Genomic DNA, 23,888 nt, shown 5'->3' with positions numbered 1-23,888 from the left:
GCCAATATTGACCCCCTACAATGTTGAAATTGATTTGCTGAAACACCAGTTTCAGGATGTTGCATCATGTAAATTGTAGGAATCATATGAATCATGTAAATTGTAAGAACAATAGCTGATAGAAATAGGCTAGGCTACTCATTGTGATTTGTATTTGTAATGCAATTACCAGCATAATGCTGGGGACACACTACAGGATAATCGGGCCGATTTCGCCCCTTCCAACAATCCCAGGTAACGTCCCGATTATCTGTGGTTCTACAGATTATTTTATCAGATGTTCCCTTGGTGTGAGGTGTGTCAAGAGTGACCGAATCTGCTCGGAAGGACGTCGGATGCGCCCCAATCGCGAATCCTAAATATTCAACATGTTGAATATTTGCGATCAGAAATCCTGACGTGTGGGGGGAACCCCGAGGACTAACCACGAGGACAAACCCCGAGTTTATCACGTGAAACGAAACAATATCCAATCAGAAAGCAAGCTGATCGACAGAAGCATAACAAACGGAGTCATGGCGCAACATTAAGTTAAATTGAAATGATTTGTGGCAACAGCAAACCCTTTTCTTTTTTCCGTGAATTCTCTGTGAAAATAATTCCAAACACTATCATCGCAATTTCTTCCTGCATATAGTCCGCCATGCTTATTCTTAAATCTCGACAGATTTAGCGAGATTGCTTTTTCTACTTGTGTTAACGGTCGGGACGCTGGTTGGAAATCTGTTTGTGTGTGGTGTGCTGTCTTTGTCAAATCATGGAACACCACACACTGTAGGAGCAAAACGGCTTATTCTAGGATTTTTTTGTCCTCATGTTTGTGGTCTCTCACAGTTTGAAAATCTTATAAGGTAAAAAAAATATTTTAGTGTGTCCCCAGCATAAGTTACAATGGAAACTTACCAAAAGGTTTCGTTAGGCTACCTCTCTTTCTGGAACGTGGAACTCGGAGTAGGCTATGCCTCTTTTCAGGGTTAAACAACTCAAAGTGTTCACTAAACCCGCTACCTGGAATTATGCCCCCCAGGATTTCTGATCGCAAATATTCAACATGTTGAATATTTAGGATTCGCGATCAGGGCGCCTTTGACGTCCTTCCGAGCAGATTCGGTCTCTCTTGACACAGCTTTTGTGAGCGGCCTTTATAGAACAGGTTATCTGTTTATATCTGTGTGTGTGTGTGTGTGTGTGTGCATTTGTGTTTGTGTGTGTGGCTGGTTTTGTCAGGCATTCTTCATTCATTCCTTCTAGACTTGACATGATAGAAACATGCAGGTTGTGCAAGTGTCTCCGAAATGGTGGCCTTTGTGAGCCCAAAGATCAAAGTACACTCGGGTGAAGGGTAGGCCCTGAATATTTAACTCACACACACACACACACACACACACACACACACACACACACAAAGGCACATATACACACAGCAGCGACACATATACACTTAAACACACTTATAAACACACATACTGTAAGTCTGCAATGTTACTAGCCAGTTATTAACTATCCCCACCCTGTTCCGAGTTTGTGTGTGTATTCACAAGCATTCCTCATCAGATTACAGTAAGACAGCAAGCCACTTTCATAAATGTACACACTCACAAACGGATGTAGCGCACACACATCCACGCACACACACAGAGGAACACTTGTTCAACAAACAACGTGGTGTGCTGAATACAAAAAGAGAGAGACGACTGCTTGGCCTCTCTCAGCACTGGTCAGCCCTCTTCTGTCCCTTAAAGTGACAAATACACAGCCTGCTTGTCCCCCTACAAACTCCCTCTCTCCTTCTCTTTTCTCCCTCTCCTTTATTCGCCGTGTCGCCAACTCCCTACTCTGGGAGTTTGTAGGCTCTTTAATCATTAATTCACAGGAGGTGTGTTTTCCTTGTTTTCCCTAAGCCTGCCTCTATGAACTGGTTGTCCCATGCTAGGGCATAATCCCTCTTTCTCTCTCTCTCTCTCCCTCCGTCCCCTCTCCCTCTGTCTTTCTCTCTCTCTCTCTGCTGAATGGAAAAGTCGGGGATCTCGGAGCCCACGGGCCCGTTGCTGGGTGCTGGGCAAGTTGTCGTGGGGCTGGTCGGCAGGTCGGCCGGAGCTGAAGGAGAGGACGGAGAGGTGGCGGCCGTGAGCTCCAAACTTTTCTGCTGCTCGTGTTTGAGACGCTGGATCCCCCTGGCCTACAGAGAGGAGCTCTACCATGTCCTGAGACTCACAGGCCCACTGGTGAGGGGAGCAGGGGAAGGGGGGGAGAGAAGGGGGGGGAGAGATGGAGAGACAGTGAGGGAAAGCTGGAGAGGAAGGAGAGAGGGAGATTATCGGAGAGACAACAGAAGAGAAAGAGACAGAGAGAAATAGCCGAGTCAGAGCCAAATGTAGAGTGATAGAAGGGAACAGCACTGGAGGGAGGTGGGGGGGGGGGGGGGCAAGGGGAAGACAGAGTCTGTGCAGGGTAAGCAGAGTCAATCAAGGTTATGAGCAAAAGCATGCTATGCTGAATGCTCAGTGTGCACATGCGGTCGACTGTAACGTGACAGGGCCAGGATAGAGTGGTTAGTTTTCACAGCTGTATCTCTGTTATCATTTACATTCCTCCAGTCGAGTTGGTCACAATAGAAGTGGCGGGGGTGAGTCCGAAATCTGTGTGTTCACGATGAAGACTGTGATTGGTTAAACGGGTTGTCATTTGAGCCTTTGTCTTTGTACCTGTGTTTTGACGTGAGTCTGTCTGTTTGTCTCCCTGTCTGTGTCTGTCTACCCATACGCCTGCCTGCCTGCCTTCCTTCCCTGCCTGTGTGCCCCCATAGCTAGTGTCTCGGATCTTAAACCTCCTCTTGCCATTTGTCATCACCATATTCTGTGGTCACCTCGGCAACGCAGAGCTTGCCGGCTATGCTCTGGCCTCCACGGTACGTACCCTTCTCAATTATGTGCAGTGATGCTCCTGCTTTCAATGGAGATGATCAATCCAGGTCCACTGTTCTTTACTATTGACTTGAACTGACAATTTGGGGCTGTTTTGGGGTTGTGTTCTTTCAGATCATCGGTGTTACCACAACAGCGACAGGTTATGGCCTGTCCTTGGCTTGTGACACGTTGATCTCTCAGGTGTGTGGTCACGCATGTGTGTGCGTCCGTATTTCAACTGTACACGTGGTGTGTGTTGTAGTTGTAGTCAGTAGCTTGTGTGTGTGTGTGTTGTTAGACCTTCGGCAGCAAGAACCTGAAGCGCGTGGGGGTAATCCTCCAGAGGGGGGTTCTGATCCTGCTGCTCTTCTGTTTGCCATGCTGGGCTCTGCTCATCAACACAAACAACCTCCTGCTGCTCCTGAAACAGGAAGAGGAGGTGGCCAGGTAGGGTCACTACAGCTCCAACAACAAAAGCAAAAACAACTGCAACAATGACAACCGTAATAACAATAACAGCAACAGCAGTAACAACAAGTACAATAAAAACATTGACACAACAACAAACAGACAGACCACCCACCCACCCCGCCAACCCCCCCCATCAACGAAGCAAAAACACACTTACACCTGTGCACACACTTGAAAAAATAAATAAAAACACAAGGCTACAAGTGTTTCCCCGCATGTCTCCTTGTCTTAGGGTAGCCCATCTCTATGTGTTGGTGTTCCTACCTGCCGTTCCGGTGAGTAAAGACTCCTCCAAATGGTGTCCTCAAAATAAGTGTACCGCTCATCCGAATGGCTTTGAGTTCCTGACTGTCTGACTTTTCACTCTGACTGTTCTCTTGGGAGTCTGTGTTCTCTCATTCTCTCTGAAGCTTCTGTGTTCTCTGCCTGAGATCTGGGATCTGTTAGAGTTACAGTTATGTATGGGTTTTTTGACGATTGCGCCTGCATGTTATATCTGAATATAGTCTGAATTCTGTCTACAGCAGTGTTTCACAACTCTGGTCCTGGGAGGCCCGCCTTCCCTGCATGTTTGAGATATTTCCCTGCTCCGACACACTTGATTCAAATGAATCAAATGAATCAAGGTCAGCTGAAGCCTGATAATGACCCATTCATTTGAATCAGGTATGTCGGAAGAGGGAAACATCTAAAACATGTAGACGAGGGAGTCCCCCAAGGGTCTGACTGTTATTTCTTTCTGTATAGAGGACACCTTAGGGTTCACAGTCAGTGAATCCTGCCTTGCCCTCCAGTCCAGACTAATGTGCTCATAAACCCCCTCCACTGTCTCTCTGTGTCCCAGGCTATGTTCCTGCACCAGCTCCAGTCATCCTACCTCCAGAGCCAGGTATCTATTCGCACATAACCTGCCTGTGTGTGGCATGTTCTGTCACGTGAAACGGATGGGTGGTTCTCGGTGGCTCTGAGAAGGTGCCTGATGTTTGCTGTGTGTCTGGCCGTGTTCCAGGGGATCATCTTGCCCCAGATGTACACAGCGGCCATAGCCAACGTTATCAACGTGGGCGTCAACTACGTCTTGATATTCAACCTGGAGATGGGAGTCCTGTAGGTGTGCTCTCCTGCTCCTATTTCATCTGTCCATACTGCAACTGTCATACCACAATACTGAAACTGTAGTAACATAGTACTGTAATTGCAATACCATAGTAGTACCATCTTACTGTAACCGTAGAACCGTCTTACTGTAACTGTAACGTAGTGTATCTGTAGTACCATAGTCCTCTTTCTGTAGTACCATAGTACTGGGAATATTGACAATGAATGGTTTAACAGGAAAAAAAACATGTATTTACAATTCACAAATGTAGAATAATACTATTACATAAAATAAGAGAGAACCTGGGAATATGGCATTGTTACAGTGTACTCACACTTAACTTTTTTGTAGGGGCTCAGCCATAGCCAATAGCTTGTCTCAGATCTACATCTGTCTTCTATTGTATGCCTACATCTGCTGGAGAGGGCTGCACAGGAACACATGGGGAGGTGAGACGCACACACACACACGCCATTCCAACCAAACACCCTTTCAATCTACCCATACAGTATACTGGTGAAATAGAACTTTGTCTCCCTCTACAGATGAGTTGTGAGTATGGTGATGCTTTGAAATCAAAGGATGCCACTTTTTACCTGTGTGTGTGTTTAACGCTGGGTGTCCCCGTAGGCTGGTCCACTGACTGTCTGCAGGAATGGGGCTCCTACATGCAGCTGGCTATTCCCAGCACACTTATGGTCTGCTTTGAATGGTGGGTCTGGGAGATTGGAAGTTTCCTTGCCGGTGAGTATCTGTGTGTGTTTGTGTGTGTGTTTATGTGTGTGTTTACAAACCTGAAACTAGTGTTAGAAGTCACAGAACTATCCATATTCTTCCAACAGATTTATCAACACTTGTTTTATCTGTTAATACCCCACAGATTAAACTGGCCCTTCTAAATGTTAGATCACTAAATAACAAAACATTTCTAGTTAATGATCTGATCAAAGAAAACAACTTAGACTGCATCTGTCTAACAGAAACCTGGCTAAACAATGACACGGCAACAGCAACTCTGATAGAAGCGTGTCCACCCGATTACAGCTTTCACCAAGTTTCTAGGAAATCAAAAAAAGGTGGAGGAGTCGCAGCTATTTTCTCCTCTAAACTGTTGTTCAAAATCACTGAACTAGGTGAATTCACATCATATGAATATCTTGCTATAGAGCTCAAAATCGAATCAATTCTTTTTGTTATTATATATCGGCCACCCAAGCACTCGCCAATATTTATACAAGAATTCTCTGAACTATTATCACTATGTGTCACTAAATATGACAAAGTAGTTTTAAACGGAGACTTAAATATCCAAGTAAATAAAAAAGCAGACCCAAGAACTATTGAGCTCTTAAATCTCCTTGACAGTTTCAATCTAATTCAACACATAACAGACCCAACACACCAGCACGGAAACACACTAGATCTAGTGATAACAACTGGACTAAATATCAATAATATTTCAATAACTGATCTACCCCTCTCAGACCACCATTATATACTTTTTAATGTGGAAATTATCCTAACAAAAAACACAAAACAATTCTTAGTCCAAAGAAGAAATTTAGACGATACAGCTATGATGAAATTTTCTGAACAATTTGCTCTATATGAGCCAACTAGTCATGATTGCTCTCTGAATGAAATGGTAGAGAACCTCAATGATGCACTATTATCTGTGTTAGACTCTGTTGCACCACTGAAAACCAAAAAGAAGTGCACAAGCAGAACCTCCCCATGGCTGAGAAATAAAAATGTTAGTGAAACGAAAAGAAAATGCCGTGCAGCAGAGAGAAAATGGAGGAAAACAAAGATCACTATCCACTACAATATCTACAAAGATACACTAACCACCTATAACAAAACCATCCGTCTAGCAAGGAGAGAATATTTCTCCAACATTATTACAGAAAATGCCAGAAATTCCAGAGTTCTTTTCTCCACCATTGACCAGCTGCTAAACACTGTCCCTGTCCCACTCCCATCCTCAGCAGTTAAATGTGAAGAGCTTGCTTTGTTCTTCAAGAAAAAAATAACTTTAATTAGAGCTAGTATTATTAAAAGTGGGGTCGAAACTGACATCAGTAGATTCTGCAACATAACCATGAGCACATTTACCTGTATCACACTTAGTGAACTTTCCAAAATTGTCAGCGAATCTAACTCCACAACCTCAGATATTGATCCTATACCCACAACATTCTTTAAGCGAGTGTTTGATAGTGTCTCAGGTCCGGTGCTAGAGATTATAAACACATCCCTTAGAACTGGCGTCTTCCCAGATGCCTTCAAAACAGCTGTTGTAAAGCCCCTATTAAAGAAACCCAAATTGGATAACAGTCTACTTGCAAATTACAGACCAATATCAAACCTTCCATTTATTAGTAAAGTACTGGAAAAGATAGTTTTAGTCCAATTAAATTCTTTTCTTGAAGAAAATAACATCCTGGAAGTCTCGCAGTCAGGTTTCAGGAAATATCACAGTACTGAAACTGTTCTCACCAAAATAATTAGCGACCTCAGACTAAACTCTGATGCAAATAAAGTCTCGATCCTTATCCTGCTAGATCTCAGTGCAGCATTTGATACCATTGATCACAACATCCTAATCAATAGACTGGAAAAGCTTATTGGGTTCACGGATAGTGTATTGAACTGGATAAAATCATATATCACAGGAAGGAAGTTTTATGTTAGTTTAAGAGACCATAGGTCCAAGAAACATGAGAACTGCTATGGGGTTGCTCAAGGAAGCTGCTTGTTTCCATTACTTTTTTCTCTTTATATGTTACCACTCGGCGACATAATCAGAGAACATAACATAGATTTCCATAGCTATGCGGATGACACACAACTATATATATCCACTGAACCCAACGATGCAATGGCCATCAATTCCATTACCAACTGCCTGTTGGCAATAAACAAATGGATGAATGATAACTTTCTTAAATTAAATGAAGACAAAACCGAAGTCCTATTATGTGGCCCCAAATCCAAAAGAGAGATGCTTACTAAGAATCTAGGAGGCTTAACCCCCTGTCTTAAACCAGAGGTGACGAGTCTCGGTGTAATCCTGGACTCAGATTTGAATTTCAACTCTCACATAAATAAAGTGACCAAAACAGCTTTCTTTCACCTGAGGAATATAGCAAAGGTACGACCATTCATAAACCAAAATGATGCAGAGAAGTTAATTCATGCTTTTATATCCAGCCGGCTGGACTACTGTAACGCACTTTTCACTGGTCTTCCCAAGAAAACCACTGAAAGACTACAGCTCATTCAAAATTCTGCAGCTAGATTATTAACCAAAACTAAAAGGAGAGAACACATTAGTCCTGTCCTAGCTACTTTACACTGGCTCCCTGTCACTTTCAGAATTGACTTTAAGGTCCTTTTCCTCACATACAAAGCTCTACACGGACAAGGACCTAGCTACATTGCTAACTCCCTTATAAACTACACACCAGCTAGAACACTGCGATCATCAAATGCAGGCCTATTAGAGGTCACCAGAAGCAATCATAAGAAGATTGGTAATTCGGCCTTTGCTAATTACGCCCCAAAACTATGGAACAAATTACCCATAAATATTAGGGAAGCAAACACGCTAGACATTTTTAAAAGACAGCTTAAAACCTACCTTTTTACCGAAGCATTTAAGTAATTTTATCTCAGAAGTGTTTTACTACTTTTATTATGCTACTTTTAAAATAGCATAATTAAAATTGCTATTTTAATTATGACTTTTATCACTTGTATTATTGTTTTTATTGATTTTATGTAAAGCACCTTGAGCTACAATTCTTGTATGAAATGTGCTATATAAATAAAGTCTTACTTACTTACTTCCCTTCCACCTCGCTCCTCCCGCCCCCCGTCCCCATCTCCTGTTTCCCTCTGCAGGGTTATTAGGGGAGGTGGATCTAGCTGCCCAGCACGTCTTCATGGAGCTGGCAGCTCTCACCTACATGGTGAGATAATGACCTGCCTCTATTTTTCCCTATCTTGCTGCCCATCCCCCTTTTCTCCCACACAGTACCTGCTGTGGCTCAGCGCTAACAGAGGTATTTTGTTCCCAACAGTTCCCTTTGGGCGTCCACGCCGCCACCTGCGTGCGAGTGGGAAACGCCCTGGGTGCGGGGGACACGTCCAGGGCCATCATCACGTGCAAGGTGGCATTGGCTCTGTCAGGTCAGATGCTAACACATGCCAATGCATATGAATACACTACACACATACTACATACTAGTAGACACATGATGCACACACATACACCCCCATGCAAACAAGTACACATACTGTGACATCCCCGGAGAGTCTTAAGCACATGAAGAACGTGTAGGACTATGGAGAGCAACTCAAGCCGCCTCACGGCCAGATCATGGACGATGTATTCAGATGCTCCATTTACTTGCTTTCTCGCAAGAGCAGCACAGCTGGAGCTGGTCAGATAATATGCACAGTGATCTACAAAAACCAAGCCAACAAGGCTCAAAGAGGCGAACGATGTGAATCAACAAGTTGGTGAGAGTACATGTAATCATTAACGTAACCCATTCTGCTTTATGCTCTACAAACATAAACAAGCAACTATTCCACTTACAGCATGGCTCACCAAAGAGCAGCTTCAAAGGAAGACTTCAGCCACAAGACTATCGGTGGTAGTCACAATCGGCAAAGAATGTGGGCACTATGAAACCACTACCTGACACGCAAACTATGTTGCTCCCGGCTCAGGCCCAACAGGCCCATGGAGTGGTGGCGGGCTGACGACCCAACTTTCCTGACCTGACTTGAGAACTGTGCCCGCAATGCTTCTGACGAAGACAAACCCTGAGCAAGGCCATGTCCTTGCAGCCTTCCTGACTGGGGGAGCACAGCAAGCTTGCAAAGAACAGCTGAGGCAGCCACAAAAACCGCCATCCTCACCCAGTGTGGACACAGCCTGCCAGTTCAAGGGCAACGGTTACACGCCTGGGAGTTTGACTCTCGCGGACCAGTCCGAAGTCAAATCACTCAGCTTGTCTGCCTGACTTGGAGCTGGCAGATGTCGGAAGAGGGACCAACAGCCCTCGACTACATTGTTTAGGACTGAAGCATCCATTTAGCCTCCTCCAAGCGCTAGGCTACCCAGAATCACACCACCTCTGTTGACGGGCTAATCAGGATTCATGAGAAGAGTGATTAAAGAGATGATGGCTAAATCTGTACCCAGCTTATGTCGTCAGGAGGGACACAAAGATTCCAGGCTTCCAGGGCTGCGTCACTGCCGCATCACCTCTGTCGACCCCAAACCCCAAGCCACCTGAGGATTGGAGGTGCTGCAATTGCGAACAAAAGAGTCCTCTCGCCAGACGGTGCCCCCCGTCCCGGACGTCCATATGTTCCCAGCCAGAAAAGGGGAAGGTTGACCTTCAGGACACCTGCTCACCACTTTCTGGGCTCATAAAGCTCCTTCCAACCCTCATCTGGTCATCCAAGTGGGTCACCGTGGCACCCACAACCTCATGGATTCTGGGTGCGTCATCACCTTCGTCCTCCCTGAACTGGCTTTGGAAGACAGACGCCCCAGCATTACAGTATCCTGCATCCATAGGGACACAAAGACATACCCAACCAGGCAAATCAAGGTATCCACCCCCCCAGGGTCACTTCTCAATTCATTCAGGCCTGGTACTGTATTGGCACCACTGCTCATTGGAGTAGACTTCAAATCTGTCAAATGGGTACTGGCAAGTGTCCCTCATACCCAGGGCCAAAGATGTCTTTTTCAACACCAGATGGATTGTACCGGTACCCATGTCCCAGACAAGCTTGGGATAGAGGATGGATTGTACCGGTACCCATGTCCCAGACAAGCTTGGGATAGATACCCAAGCTGGGTATAAGATTTGCCAAGGATCATATTCTTTAACTTTCAGGTGAAACATCAGCCTGGCAGGGAACTTGCCAACGCGCATGCACTGTCCAGATGGGACACCTGCTGCAGGGTCTTGGTTTTCTTCTTGGTATGGAGAAGTGAGACATCCCCAGAGAGTCTAAGCACATGGAGAACAAGTAAACTCTAGTAGAACAACTCTACTCGACAAGACACATACGGAAAGCAACACAATCCACCTCCCGGCATGTCATGGACGGTATACTCAGTTGCTTTCCCGACGAGCAGCACAATTGAAGCTGGGTTCACCGAAGAGAAGCTTCAAAGAAAGAAGACTTCAATCCTTCCTCACCTTTGTCAATTACATTACATTTCATTTATTCATTTAGCAGACGCTCTTATCCAAAGCGACTTCCAAGAGAGAGCTTTACAAAGTGCATAGGTCACTGATAATAACAACAAGAAAGCCCCAAAGCATTGCGGGTAGCCAAAACAAGAAGCACACATTGTGAACAACCAAAAAATAAGTGCCAAAGGGAAGAACCATAAGAGCATGTAGTTAAGCAAGTTACAATTTAAACAACATGAGTCTCTAAGGGCAAGTGTACCTGTAGAAAAAGCAGCAGCAGTAAAATAAAAATAAGATTAACTAAAATAGAATATTTTGCAGCGAATACAACAGTTTAAATCAGTTGCCACTAACCAACAAGACCAACAAGTCTCTAAGCAAGAGTCATTGTGATCCTTGAGGAAACTAGCATTAGGTTCAGCAAACCATTCCTAAGTACCGTTGTACTCCCGGAACAAGTGCGTCTTGAGCCTTCTCTTGAAGGTGGAGAGACAGTCTGTGTCTCTGATGGAGGTGGGGAGTTGATTCCACCATTGGGGGGCCAGGCAGGAGAAGAGCTTGTGTTGGGACCGGGCGGTCTTGAGCGGTGGTACCACCAGGCGGTTGTCTGAAGAAGACCGTAGGTGGCGTATGGGGGTGTAAGGCTGCAGGAGAGACTTGATGTAGTCGGGTGCAGTCCCGTTCACTGCTCGGAAGGTCAGTACCAGGTTCTTGAATCTGATGCGGGCCGTGATGGGAAGCCAGTGGAGAGAGATGAGGAACGGAGTAACGTGGGAGCGTCTGGGCAGGTAGTAGACCAGGCGTGCCGCTGCGTTCTGAATCCTCTGAAGAGGGCGGGTTGCGCAAGCTGGGAGACCGGCGAGCAGCAAGTTACAGTAGTCCAACTTGGAGAGGACAAGTGCTTAGACAAGCAGCTGGGTGGAGTGCTCAGACAGGTATCTCCTGATCTTCCGGATGTTGTAGAGGGTGAATCTACACGATCGGGAGACCGCTGCAATGTGGGCCGTGAGGGAGAGCTCGTCATCCATGGTAACCCCAAGGTTCATGGCAGAGGATCAGGGGGTCACCGTCGCAGATCTCAGGGTGATTGAGAGGTCGTGAATTACAATTAAAGGGATGGAAAGAGATTAAAACTACTTTCCGCCAACAATTCTCCAAATTGTGTGCATCTCAACTCCTTGACTCTTCGGCGTTGTCACAATACATCAAACACACACACACACACCGTATACAAGTAGATACACATGAGACAAACACATTCATGCAGCATTTAAGTGCACATACACTAACATAGTAGCATGTTTCTACTGCAGGTTTGCTGGCCCTGTTCCAGGGGGTGGGGATCTTTGGCTCCAAGTCAGTGCTGGGCTGCATCTTTACCTCCGATCAGTGAGTAATACCATAACTGTGATAAACCAGCGTGTAGTTCTGAATCCCGCAGCTAAACAAAAAAAACACCTCTTAATTTGTTGTCTTCTTGCCGTGTGCTCTGCAGGAACATTGTGGAGTTAGTGTCCAAAAACCTCACCCTCTACGCGTTCACACAGTTCTTTGATGCTATCGTGGTGAGCTGCCTTGAAAGGAAACATTTGAGCTGGGACCTTGTTTTGACTGGCAGGATAGTCTGTATCTGAGACTGAAAAAGCAACTCGGCGTCTTCCTTGGTGTGTATGTCAGTGTGTGTGCACAGGGATCATGGTGGGGGCTGGGAAACAGAAGATAGCTGCCTTAACGAACCTGGTGACGTACTACTGTATAGGCCTACCTGTGGGGATCGCCCTGATGTTTGCCGCCAAGCTCAGGATTATCGGTGAGGATCCCCTGTGCCAACCCTCCATATTCTCTCTTCTCTCTCTCCCCGGTCTCTCTTTGTTGGGTTTGAGTAGAATGGAGTGGGTACTTCTCACTCTCCCTCTCTGTCTCCATGTTTCTTTCCCCCTCTCAGGGTTTTGGGCAGGACTGTCCGTCTGCATCGTGATCCAGATGACGTTTTTCATCATCCTCATCTTCAAACTCAACTGGAAAAAGGTCACAGAGGAGGTACAGTACAGAGTGGATAGTGAAGATGCTCACTGCCAGGTGCACGCAACCCTGTCACACTCTCACCTAGTCATACAAGAATGTTTAACCGTGCAGAAATCAACTATTAATCGTGACAGTACTCCCGAACAAGACAGTACACTTTGGGTAAAACGCATGACTGATCTGAACTCCAACACAGTCATAGTGCGTTGGGTGGCGTAGAGCGGGGGTTGTGGTACTTAAGACAGCCCTGATGTAATCATAAGTCACATGATGTCTCTGCAGGCCCAAGTGCGAGCTGGAAAGGGTAGGCCTGTCACAATTGTGCCGTCAAAGGCTCCTATTGGACATCCTGTGATTGACACATTGATTCCAGAGGGGTCCGAATATCCACGGTCCACTCTCAACTCTGACATGGTAAATGTATACATTGAAAGTTGTGTGAGAGGGAGAATGTGTTTGTGTGTGTGTATTTTACAAGTACATGTTTATTTTTGATAGAGGTGGACAAAACCGTGGTGGTGTTCATACCACACTGAAGGCCATTTCTTGCTTGATTGTTGTTTGTGTCTCTCCTTGCAGATCCAGTCAGATAATGAGGTTCTCAAACCAGCTGGGCACACCCCAGTCAGCACCCAGGAACAGGGTACAGGGGAGAAGCAGGGGCTGAGGGCCGGAGGCATCAGCAAAGGGCCAGGGGTATGCACTGGCGAGGCTGAGGGAGGGGGCAAGGCCCCTGAAAGCCAGACTGAAACGGAGCTGTCCATGTCTCAGCTGGTACTGCGGAGAGGCTTCACCCTGCTGGTGTTGCTAGTTATCCTGGCCACAGGGGTCACTGTCCACCTGGCTTGCCCCCCTCCCGAGCCTTCCATGCAGAGCAGGAGTAACCTGACCTTACTGGACTGGGCCAACTACTCCTCCACCCCGACACCAGCACCCTGGCTCGACCTGACCTTGCCCCACCTAACCCTCTGAGGTGCCGCACTGCAACCGGGGAGTGGGGTAGGTGGAGACAAGACTGGTGGAGGAACAGGTGGAGGAACAACAGACTTTGGAAGCCTGTAGAGTTGCCTTCTTATTTAAATTCCCATATTACTCATTGATGATTGGTTAATCACTGTTGCATTACATTTTCCCTGCTGCTGTCTTGGGGCGGGAGGGGGAGTACAGTATCAGTCTGGTTCACTCCTCTGAACATTCTTGTTTCTTTCTCCTCCATCATGATTCTTTATCACAAACTAAGTTTATCTTGAAACAAAACATTGATCTAATGAATGGTAAATGTCTCATCCAAGAATTTGTTTTGTATTTTACAAGCTCGACATGTCAAATGTGAATTTGTACTTTGTAATACTGAGTGCACAGCTCTAGGTATAGCACTACTTTTAGGTGTACTCACAAAAAGGCGATGGCTGGCTTAGTCCACCCTCAAATGTGAAAAAATAGATTTTCTTAAACTGACCTAGATTATGAAGTCCGATCGTAGAGTATGAATCAATAAATCATTTGTTATATATTCATTTTGACCTAAGTGTTTTTTTGCATATTCAGTAGGCAAAGTTTATAAAGTAAGAACACCAAGTTCAACAGAGACAGTCTACATTGAAGGAGCACTGGTCATATGGAACATAAATGATTGTGTTCATAGTTTAATCCAGGCCTTGGTGATGATGATGATGTTGCCACATACGCGCATATGTACTGAATTCAACACTTGTGTTTATTAAATGAATACATTTCTCACATCAGAGAACCAGCTCCACGTCTACATGCGTTTCACATTCGTCCCTCTCTAAAGTGGCTTTAGTGTGTAGGAAACCAGGGATAATAGAGTGCTTCATTTTTTGCACTGGTCCACAGCCAGACAAATTCAGTGGAAGGATATTTCCCTTCTCAGTCATTTTAATTGACAGCAATAAGAAAAAAGCTATGACACCTTCTTAGCTGTGACATCTCATGAGGCTAAAATGGTGGCTCATCAGGCTAAAATGACTCGGCAATGCCAGAACTTGTGGTGATTCATTTACAATATGATTCTTATTGTTAATAATATAATGATTATTATTCATTTTGGCAGTGCTGAGATGGCAGATCTGACAAGAGGGCCTGGAATACACCCCAAATCCCCAAGTTTTACAGTTACATTGTTAGCATCTTATCTCACTGATCACGACGAGTGATCAGTGTCCAGAGTGTGTACAATAAGACATGTCAGAACTGCACTTGGCATCTTTAGTTTGAGCTCCAGGTCATGAGTGTGTGTAGATAATTACAGAAGATAAAAGATGATGTATGATTATACATAGACAAAGTGCATTGAGATCTTCGGTTTGAACTACAGTACATCAGTGTATAGAGATAATCATCTAATTAAAAATAAATACATTCATCTTTGCCAATAACTGACTATTAAGCCGCACAGGGTGGTGTCAAGCAATCTGGACCTTGTGACTATTCTTTTGTGATGACTACGATGATAATAACGATAAGGCGGACGATCCTAGTTGGCGGGCCGTGTGGAGTACAGCCAGTCTAGGGCTGCCCGTTCTGTTTCGCAGAACGAGTTTGGGCAGAGCCAGGTACCGGAGAATCAGGGGTGGAGTGGTTTTTAACTGGTGGGTGGGGGGGTCACCGATGGGGAGCCTCAGGGGTCAGCCGAGAAGCCTGGTGAGCACCTCGCTGACGGTGATCCCAGCGGCGAGGATGAGGAGCATGAGAAACACGGCCAGGCCGCGCCGTAGGACCAGCTGCCTGACCGACAGCACCACCCCCACGGTGGTGACGACCTTCTCCCCCCGCTCGGAGACCAAGCCCTCCGCGTTCTCCTCAACTGAGACCGGGTCGCCTGGGCCGGGGTGGAGAGAACTGGATGAGCCTGGAGAGGGGAGGGTCGGGGGGGTTGTGGAAAAAGGAGAGCTTTGCAATGAACAAATGACAGGCCAGTTTGACAGCACAGATCTTCTAAAAACAATCATTTCCAGGTCTGTGGGGTTTGAGGTGTGAACTTTGTCAGGTGAGGAAAAAAAACAATTAAGGTGCTTGTGGTTACTTTATGATGTTGAAATGGCTTCCCTTCTGTAACAATCATTCAGGAGATACTTCTACTGTACAAATATGCATTAAAAGTAGTGTTGCCAGAACTTGAATGCTGGAACTTTGGAACACATGAATATCACCTTTCTTTTCCATAGCAAATGAATCCTCTTTCTTCTCGGACACGTCAACTCCTGCCCTCACCAAAGCCTAGACACAGACACACACAAAAGAACAGTCAACAAAACTTCTAGTGGGAGATGATTGCTTAAGCAAACATTGAACTTGAAGTTGGTTTCTCCAGAGCTAACATTGTCAACATTTGTATGCTTCAAGTGATAGTTTAACATACAGTGTGTTGTCCAACACTTTAGGGGCCTAGGTCTTGAATCATGTAGTTTGTTTAACTCTTTTTAGCTAAGCTGATGCTATCAGAGGGACAATTAGCAGTGGGGCCTACCTCATTAGTGGCCTTCTTCCAGTCGAGTTTCCATATCAGTATAAGGAAGAACGTGCTCTGCATGACCACACAAACAAACAGGCCCGACCACAAGCCTACAAGCGGCAGAAAGAGAGACACGGTCAAGGAAAAAAAAAACTCTTCCGCCCAAAACACTAGTCACCTAACAACTCTCTGAGGTGTTTTGCTCACCGACAATGCCCATTCTGTTGGCAAACATCAGGGCCACCCCAATGGGAAGGCCTATGAAGTAGTAGCCCACCAAGTTGCACAAGGCCCCAATACTCTGCTTCCCTGCACCCCTCACAATACCGCCTGTGACACCCTACAGACACAAGAACACAGATGAACACCAGTAAAAAAAAAAACAACAACACCCATGCATGATGCACACACATTCCTCACCGCTAAGGCATCACCGAGATGAAAGAAGGCGTACAGCAACATGACGTCGGCAACCCTGTTAACAATTTCTCTGGAAGAAAACGAAAAGAAAGAGTACATAGAGAATATAATACAGTTCATACGATGGGCAGAATCTTACACCTAAGGACAGCATATTGATCAAGTTCCATACATGGTGGTTGGTGGAGGAGACTGATCCATCCAGGCTAGTCCATTAAAAACACATTTTGGTTACAGTGACAGCCGGAGTAGTAGGGAAAGAACAATCTCTTCAAAACTAAGCAATTATTGAATATTAACAGGAAAGTGTGTTGGACTTGAGCAGGGGTGCATAATTGGCGGACCTTGTCCGTGTCTGGACCGAGCGAAGGTTCTGTCTGGACCTTAACACATTTATCATAAATAGTTGTTTAAAATATATTATTTATATTTTAAATTAATATAATATTTAAAATGAACACATTCTGCGCTGGCTCAGCATCTCAGACAGCGGTCCGTACTACGGTGTGTTGTCCAATCACGTGCGTTATTTTAATCACTTCACGAAACTCAGACAATCAAAGCGAAAGTTTACATTGAAGAATCAAAAGCTGAAGCGAGAGAAGTTGTGGAGTTGATACAGAAAAAAGAGAAGTGGACACACAAATATGCCTTTATCCTTCCCGCAGCGAGTGTCAGTACTTGTTTATTAGCTATAGGGCCTACATATACAAGAATTACGCCCCAAATCATATCACACGTTAGACAAAAAGGCTCTCAAGTCTCACGCATACACCATGCATTTCATCATGCATTTCAACCAGTTCACATCTCACACCTTGTATTTGTCATGCTGAGAAGGGATAACTTGACCCGTTATATAAAATTAATGGATGAGGTGCAGGCATGTGGAAAAAAGGTTTTCTGCTGAGTTGATAGCTGTGCCGAGTAACACAGACTTAAATACCACCTCCCACTCAATCAGAAACACCAGCACCCGTATTTTTGGTAAGGTTTGGGCCTTTGGGGGTGGACAAAATGTTAGTCAATGGACCAGTTTGAATTGTAAATGTACACCCCTGGGCTAGACGATGGACTAGAGGTGTGTGTGTGTGTATGTGTGTGGGTACACCCCACTGGTCACAGAAGTCAATGTCCAGTGTCTGAAGACATCCAGGCTGGTTAATACATGATGGAGTCTATTACATAAGCAGGACTCAATGTCCAAGAGCTAGCAAGTTCATGAGTTATTTCCCTCAGTGATGATCCAGCTGCTGAAACTGTACTCACAGGTCTGTGGTGAAGACATACGCAATCACATCTTTCATCCCTCCAAGGATGCCGCCCACAAAGAGGGAAACGATAACTTGATAGGGTAGAAGAAACAATTTCAGTCATTCGGGTATAGTTAGGAAGATGGCACATTTCAAAGAAAAGTATTTCCACAATATTTCCCAAACTCCACCGGGGCTAACAATCTCTCACTCGACTCAAAGGCACCTTAAACTACACTTAACTGTATATTTCTTGTTAGTAGTTGTATTTGACCTTGACTGACCTTTTTCAATGTTTCGATGTTGCATTTCTGATTCAGTTGTAGTATTGTCTTGTTAACAGACTGCACCTACAAACAATGTTGCACTTGATATCTTATGTTGTTTTGTTGCACTATCCTATCATCAGAATAATGGTATATTGCAGTTGATCGCTATTGTTGCATGTGTCAGACAAAATTACAGACTGCTCCTTGGCACTAACCAGTACTGCAAAATACCATTAGAACTGTTCACCTCTCTTCCAAGAATATTTGCTGTACTTAGTATTCTAACTGTTTGTCGTTTTCGATGAAAGCATCTGCTGAATGAATAAAGTGTAAAATGTACATCTTAACCGGCTCTATGACTGTGTAGGTTCTATGGGCACCATGCACCAAGTGCTTTCAATTTTTTCAGACTTGTCTCCTCAGCCAAATTCACAGAACATGTAGGGTGTCCATCTTAGGAATTTTGGGAACTAGGGGGAGGAGCAGTACAGCTGCTAGTCAGCATCCAGGGTGGGAGTTGAAGTTTGGGCTGGGCTTTGAAGTGAGGCTGGGGGAGGGGGGGTTGGTTTCGTACATGCACAGATGATGGACACCTTGCCGGACAGCTTAGCTTGCTCCATGTCCCCGGCTCCTAGAGCATTGCCCACTCTCACACTGGCAGCCACGGAGAAGCCCAGGGGGAACTAAGGGAGGCAGGGTAGGCAAGATCGTTACTAAAAGGCCATTAGACCCAAGACGAAACACACGGTCGAGGTCAGTCGTGATTTGCAAATAGGATCCACTGCTGGCGAGATGGTGTGCCTATCTGAAGGGTCTTACCATGTACGCGATGGTGGCCAGTTCGTACACGACCGACTGTGCCCCGAGCTCAACCTCGCTGATCAGCCCTGAGGAAAACGAAGAAGAATTCAGCATTTCAACTCGTTCATTTCCAGGTGTGCTTCACACCAGGTGTGCTTCACACCTGGTGTGCTTTACACCAGGGACTTCGGTGGATAGTCATGGATGGATGTGATTGGCGTAAGAGGAAAACCTGACCTGCTAGGAATCCTCCGATCTCATAGGTCCACCACTCCAGACAAAGCATGAGCATACTGGGGATGGCCAGCATGATGAAGGCATCCCACTCCTGCAGACAGTCACGTGACCAGCCTAGTGCGCAGAAACACAACACGTGTTACGTGGTAAAAATACGATGACATGGTAACAAGGGTCGTTATTGGCATTCCGGTCCTGTTTTGCCCAGGCTACAATCCCAATTGTGCTTAATTCAACATGAATTGGTATAGTCTAGAGTTCTAGACATGAGCTCCCAACATTGTGGTACACTTCAGTGTGTGAATTGAGGAGAAAAAGAACTGCTGTGTCATTTCCTCCTTGTTACGCTCTCCTCAAAACCTGTGTTACACAATGATCCAGTAGAACATCGTCAGTCAAATATTACTCACTAGGACTGTGGGTAATGTAACTTGACCCCAGGAATGTACTGACCAGTACTGTGTACCAGTACAACGCAAGCCGTAACTTAACCTTAATAGTAACCTAAAGACAGGACCGCAGGGACTAGAGCAGAGTGCAAACTGTGTTCAACCAAAAAGTCTCAAAATAGACCTGGTGGTCGTCTTCACTTAAAGGGATATTCACTCAAAATGACTTCTCCAGCTCCTTCTGACTTATTAATCAATCTAAAACGAATTTGAAACATTCTAAGGGTCATTCAGATGTGTGGTACATGCTACAATGTCAGCAACTAGCAAGGACCCATAACTGTTTAGAGAAATAGAATAGTTAACAGCCATTTTAGAATGAAGAAAAACGATTAATCTCATATCCTTCTCAAACGCCTCCCCCTTTGAGGAGAAAAAGAAGAAAGAACTCACCATCCCAGGTGGCCTTGTGCAGCCCTTTACAGACGATGTATACAAAGAGGAGCACTGCTAGGGAGTACTGGGAGATGGAGTTTGCAGCTGCAGATCCACTGTAGTCAGGAGGTAATGGAGCAGAGAGACAGTTAATGCTCATGTTCAGTGTGAAAAATGACCGTCGGTGAGTTTAGCTTACTACACGCAATAGAACATATCGTAGACAGTATAGTCTAGATCATTGATTGTCCACTGGTCTAACCTCAGGACGCATATTTGTCCTTGGTCATTAAGTCACAACCCCAAAATAATTTCATTTCCAAACCATTATAATTTATTTCACAAAACAATTTGTGCAGTAGTCCACAATGTCTATCACACTATAGGCGGCACAGTGTGAACCTACCCACCTTTCAAAATGAAAACGTGGCCTACCATCGGAAGTTTGGTAACTTAAAATAAAAGTTATAATTCTAAGTCTATAAGTCTAGATGATACACATTTCTCATTCACAAGATTAATTAAGACTTGGAACGTGTGGAGATTTCCCTTCTCCAATTACACTGTTTATGGATTAATTGTGTCTACAATGTTTTTGTAACCATATAAGGTGGATGAGACCATTTCTTCAAGCATGGGACTTAACATCTGGATAAACTGTATCAAGGCTGTCTAACTATCTTCCTGTTAAGCTACTATGCTATAGCCTGACAGTTTTCACTCCAAGGTGGACTTCGAACTAATATAATTTAGCCAGCACAGTATTAGAATCAGGTGCATTTGATTAGAGTTGGAGCCAGACTTCCAACATCCAAAATGTTCAGGCAGGAACAAAGTTCTGGGGGCTGTACTACACTAACAGTATTGCGTGTGACTCTTGCCACAGTGAACTAACGATGACGATCGTGCGCTCACTCACGCCACGCCCAGGTCCAGCTGGAACAGGAAGACATAATTGATGAGAGCGTTGAGAATGTTGCCCGCCGCTCCGGTTATGACCTGTGGCCAGATGATACCCTGCAAGGTCAAAGAACAGCACTGTCTTAAAAGGACCCCACCCCTACCAACAGACATTGTTCAACGATCACCGCTTTAAAATATCCCTCCCAAAAAGGCTTAGGAGACTGTACCTGATTCTGTAGGTACCTGCCTTGTAGCTGGTACATGAAGGCAGCCTGCAGCACAGACATAATGACAGCTTGAGCGGACGGATTGAAAACAACAAAAACATTCCAAATTCTCTGTTCATCTGTTACATTCAGCACATTGCAGAGAACAATGTTATATCTACAGAGAACTCACTGGAAGAGCGGGCATGAAGATTTTCACGTAAAGTTGGGAGAGCCTGAGGGCACAAAGACGGACAACACACACACGATGAAGGTTCTGTGATTGTGTGATCAGAGAGAGAGATATGATAGTGTGTGTGATTGTGTGTGTTACCTGGCCACCTCTGGGCTCTGTCGGACAGCCAGCAGGATTGGTTCAGTGTTGATGAGCAGAGCCCAGCAGGGGAAGCAGGCCAGAAGCAGGATCAGAACCCCCCTCTGAAGAATCACTCCCACACGCTTCAGGTTACCACCCCCAAATGTCTGGAGAACCACGTACACACACACTTTTAGTCAGGTATACACACTACATATTAGCTCAGCATGTTTCATAGTTGTGGGTTCTAGTTTGTGTTTGCATATTAGCATTTTTTACTATTACATTGTTGCAAACAAGTTCCCCTAAGGAGGTAATTAGCAGTTAATACTAGCAGTTACAACTTTCAGCCCCTTAGTCCCCTTACAGCCCCATGGGTAATCACTGACCTGAGATATGAGTGTGTCACAGGCTGAAGCCAGGCCAGAACCAATAGAGATGCCTGTGACATTGATCACCTGGAGAAGCAAGACAAATGGCTTTAAGGAATGTGGGGGTAATTGCCTGCAAGTGAACAGAACAATTCCGATAGTTGTCTAGGCTACAGTACCGCGGTTGATATGACCTTTAACGTTTTAGTGTGGGACCACAAGACATCACGTGATAAATCAGTCACAATGAAAGAATCCCCAATACCGACTCATTTAACGGTTGACACAGGATTTATTGACCAACAGGTAAACCGAGGCTAGTCAAATGACAGCTCACCGCTATTGCTAATGCAACTCCAGCCAGCTCCGTTTTTCCCATGTGCCCACAAAACACCGTGCTGACGAAACTTATAAGGAAGATCATCAACTGCGAAATAAACTACAAGAAGAAAGGACAACGTGAACGGTGAATTAAAGCCAAAACACATGTAACAGATCAGCCTTAATTATTCATTTACTGGTCTCCAAAAAATACATGTTAGCCTACGCACAAATAAGTACAATTTACATTAACATAGTAAATAGTTCACAAATAAGTAAGATTTGCTACATACCACAGGTCCAGCAAGTTGTAAAAGTTGGACTATTTCATTTTTGTATTTTTGCGTTATGGTACAACTTTTAGTGTATTTTCGACAGCCACCGCAGCATTCATCTGAATCTGTCTTATCGTCAACGTTAAGGTTCACTCCGTTGGTACCATTCGATTTGATGGCTGATTCTGCCATTGTGCGACCGGGACCCGGAATGTGGGCTAGGCTAAACGGAGCTGCGAACTAAAGTAAAAGCTACTGGTAACCTTACCACTGTACATTCGGAACTATCAGGTAAAGCTCTGTAGTAACCACTATCACGGTGTTGGCGTCGGTGTACACGACACGTGGTCTCCCAAACAGTTAGGTCTGCCAATACAATGATGAACTCCGCCTATTTACCCCCACGGTGATGACGCGATGGGAGGCCGAAAAGTGAGAGGAAAAGTAAACTGGAGAAAAAAGTAAACGGCACGAACGAAAATATGAACTGCAGTAGCCTGTGTCGGGCGTGGTCTATAACCTGTTTATTACAGCTCGAGATGAATAGGGGTCATCTTTAGTTGTGAAAAGAACTTCCAATGGTGAAGTGGACACTTTATTTTTTCAATAAAACTATTATTGCACCAAGGCTATGCGTTGTAGCTGTCCTTTAATTCAATGCATTTATTGTAGGTCTACTGTATTTCTATCTTTTTCTATCATGTGGTGTAGGTCGTGTCTTGTCTTAAATGTATCTCACCTCACTTCAAGAGATGGCAGAGGGGACCTTTCGATTTTTGGCGTTTTTAACAAGCTCAAATTAGTAACATAGGAAAGTAGCCTGCAAACGTAAACTGGAAACATCCAAATACGCGCGCATGAAATAGCCTTCCCCTTTTGGCCAAATCAATATGGTCTATGCTGAGTGACTGTAAGCGAAGCGCGCAGCAGTGTGCCTATACCACTAACCTCTGAAATGCCACAGCGCTGCGCTGCCCGACGAGGCAACATCACTAAACGCAAGACAGTGTTTACAGTCACCCCCTTCGTCCGCAGGTAAGAATTAGGTAGACTACATTATCTGTCTCTAAGCAGACATGGAACGTGGGTTACGCAGAAATGTGTGTGCTTTGTTCAAAACGGAAGATGCGTCCTGATACTGCGGACAGTTTAACAAGTTCATAGGCGAAATGGAAAATAACCTTTCCTGATTATAGGCTATCCTATTACGATGTGTACATGTGATTTTTCGAATTTGGATCAGTATCGAATGTCACGTCGATAAATAGAAAAGGGCTAAATGGCTGCATAAAGTTGTGCTTTATTATAAAGCTCAAATGCATGGAATGGAAAGTTTACCACTCGGTATTTGCACATTTTTTCATTTAATCTGTATAGCCTCGCCCATATTGTTTGGTCACTTAAAGAGTAGCGCTATATGCCCAATTGCCCGTAATACTGTGTGTGGAATTGATGGCAGAATAGTGTACCAGTCACCCAGTGGCGC

The 23,888-nt window shown here is 44.9% G+C and overlaps 2 protein-coding genes across 2 annotated transcripts; one reads left to right on the top strand and one right to left on the bottom strand.

The window, feature by feature from the left end:
- The first annotated feature begins 1,062 nt into the window (after positions 1–1,062).
- Positions 1,063–14,248, top strand: LOC146288441 (multidrug and toxin extrusion protein 1-like). Its single transcript, XM_084697971.1, has 17 exons — positions 1,063–2,225; positions 2,807–2,908; positions 3,039–3,107; positions 3,205–3,353; positions 3,610–3,652; positions 4,222–4,266; positions 4,387–4,484; positions 4,828–4,925; positions 5,107–5,220; positions 8,383–8,450; positions 8,562–8,670; positions 12,020–12,095; positions 12,202–12,271; positions 12,384–12,516; positions 12,652–12,746; positions 13,014–13,145; positions 13,311–14,248. Exons 1-17 carry the CDS (start codon positions 2,010–2,012, stop codon positions 13,701–13,703), a joined length of 2,010 nt encoding a protein of 669 aa, XP_084554097.1. The 5' UTR covers positions 1,063–2,009; the 3' UTR covers positions 13,704–14,248.
- A 179-nt stretch (positions 14,249–14,427) lies between these two features.
- On the bottom strand, positions 14,428–22,846 carry slc47a2.1 (solute carrier family 47 member 2, tandem duplicate 1). The gene is made up of 17 exons (XM_084697972.1): positions 22,421–22,846; positions 22,144–22,245; positions 21,825–21,893; positions 21,454–21,602; positions 21,313–21,355; positions 21,141–21,185; positions 20,930–21,027; positions 20,029–20,126; positions 19,187–19,300; positions 18,968–19,035; positions 18,723–18,831; positions 17,896–17,971; positions 16,627–16,696; positions 16,414–16,546; positions 16,222–16,316; positions 15,905–15,971; positions 14,428–15,603 (listed from the first exon to the last, which is right to left on the bottom strand). The coding sequence occupies exons 1-17, from the start codon at positions 22,592–22,594 to the stop codon at positions 15,380–15,382; spliced, it is 1,734 nt and encodes a 577-aa protein (XP_084554098.1). The 5' UTR covers positions 22,595–22,846; the 3' UTR covers positions 14,428–15,379.
- Positions 22,847–23,888: the final 1,042 nt, after the last annotated feature.

The sequence above is a fragment of the Hypomesus nipponensis genome, chromosome 5 (assembly GCF_054491055.1).
Source record: "Hypomesus nipponensis isolate SF chromosome 5, ASM5449105v1, whole genome shotgun sequence".
NCBI lineage: Eukaryota > Metazoa > Chordata > Actinopteri > Osmeriformes > Osmeridae > Hypomesus > Hypomesus nipponensis.
The sequence above is the reverse complement of the archived record's forward strand: the minus strand, read 5'-3'. Positions and strand labels throughout refer to the sequence as shown.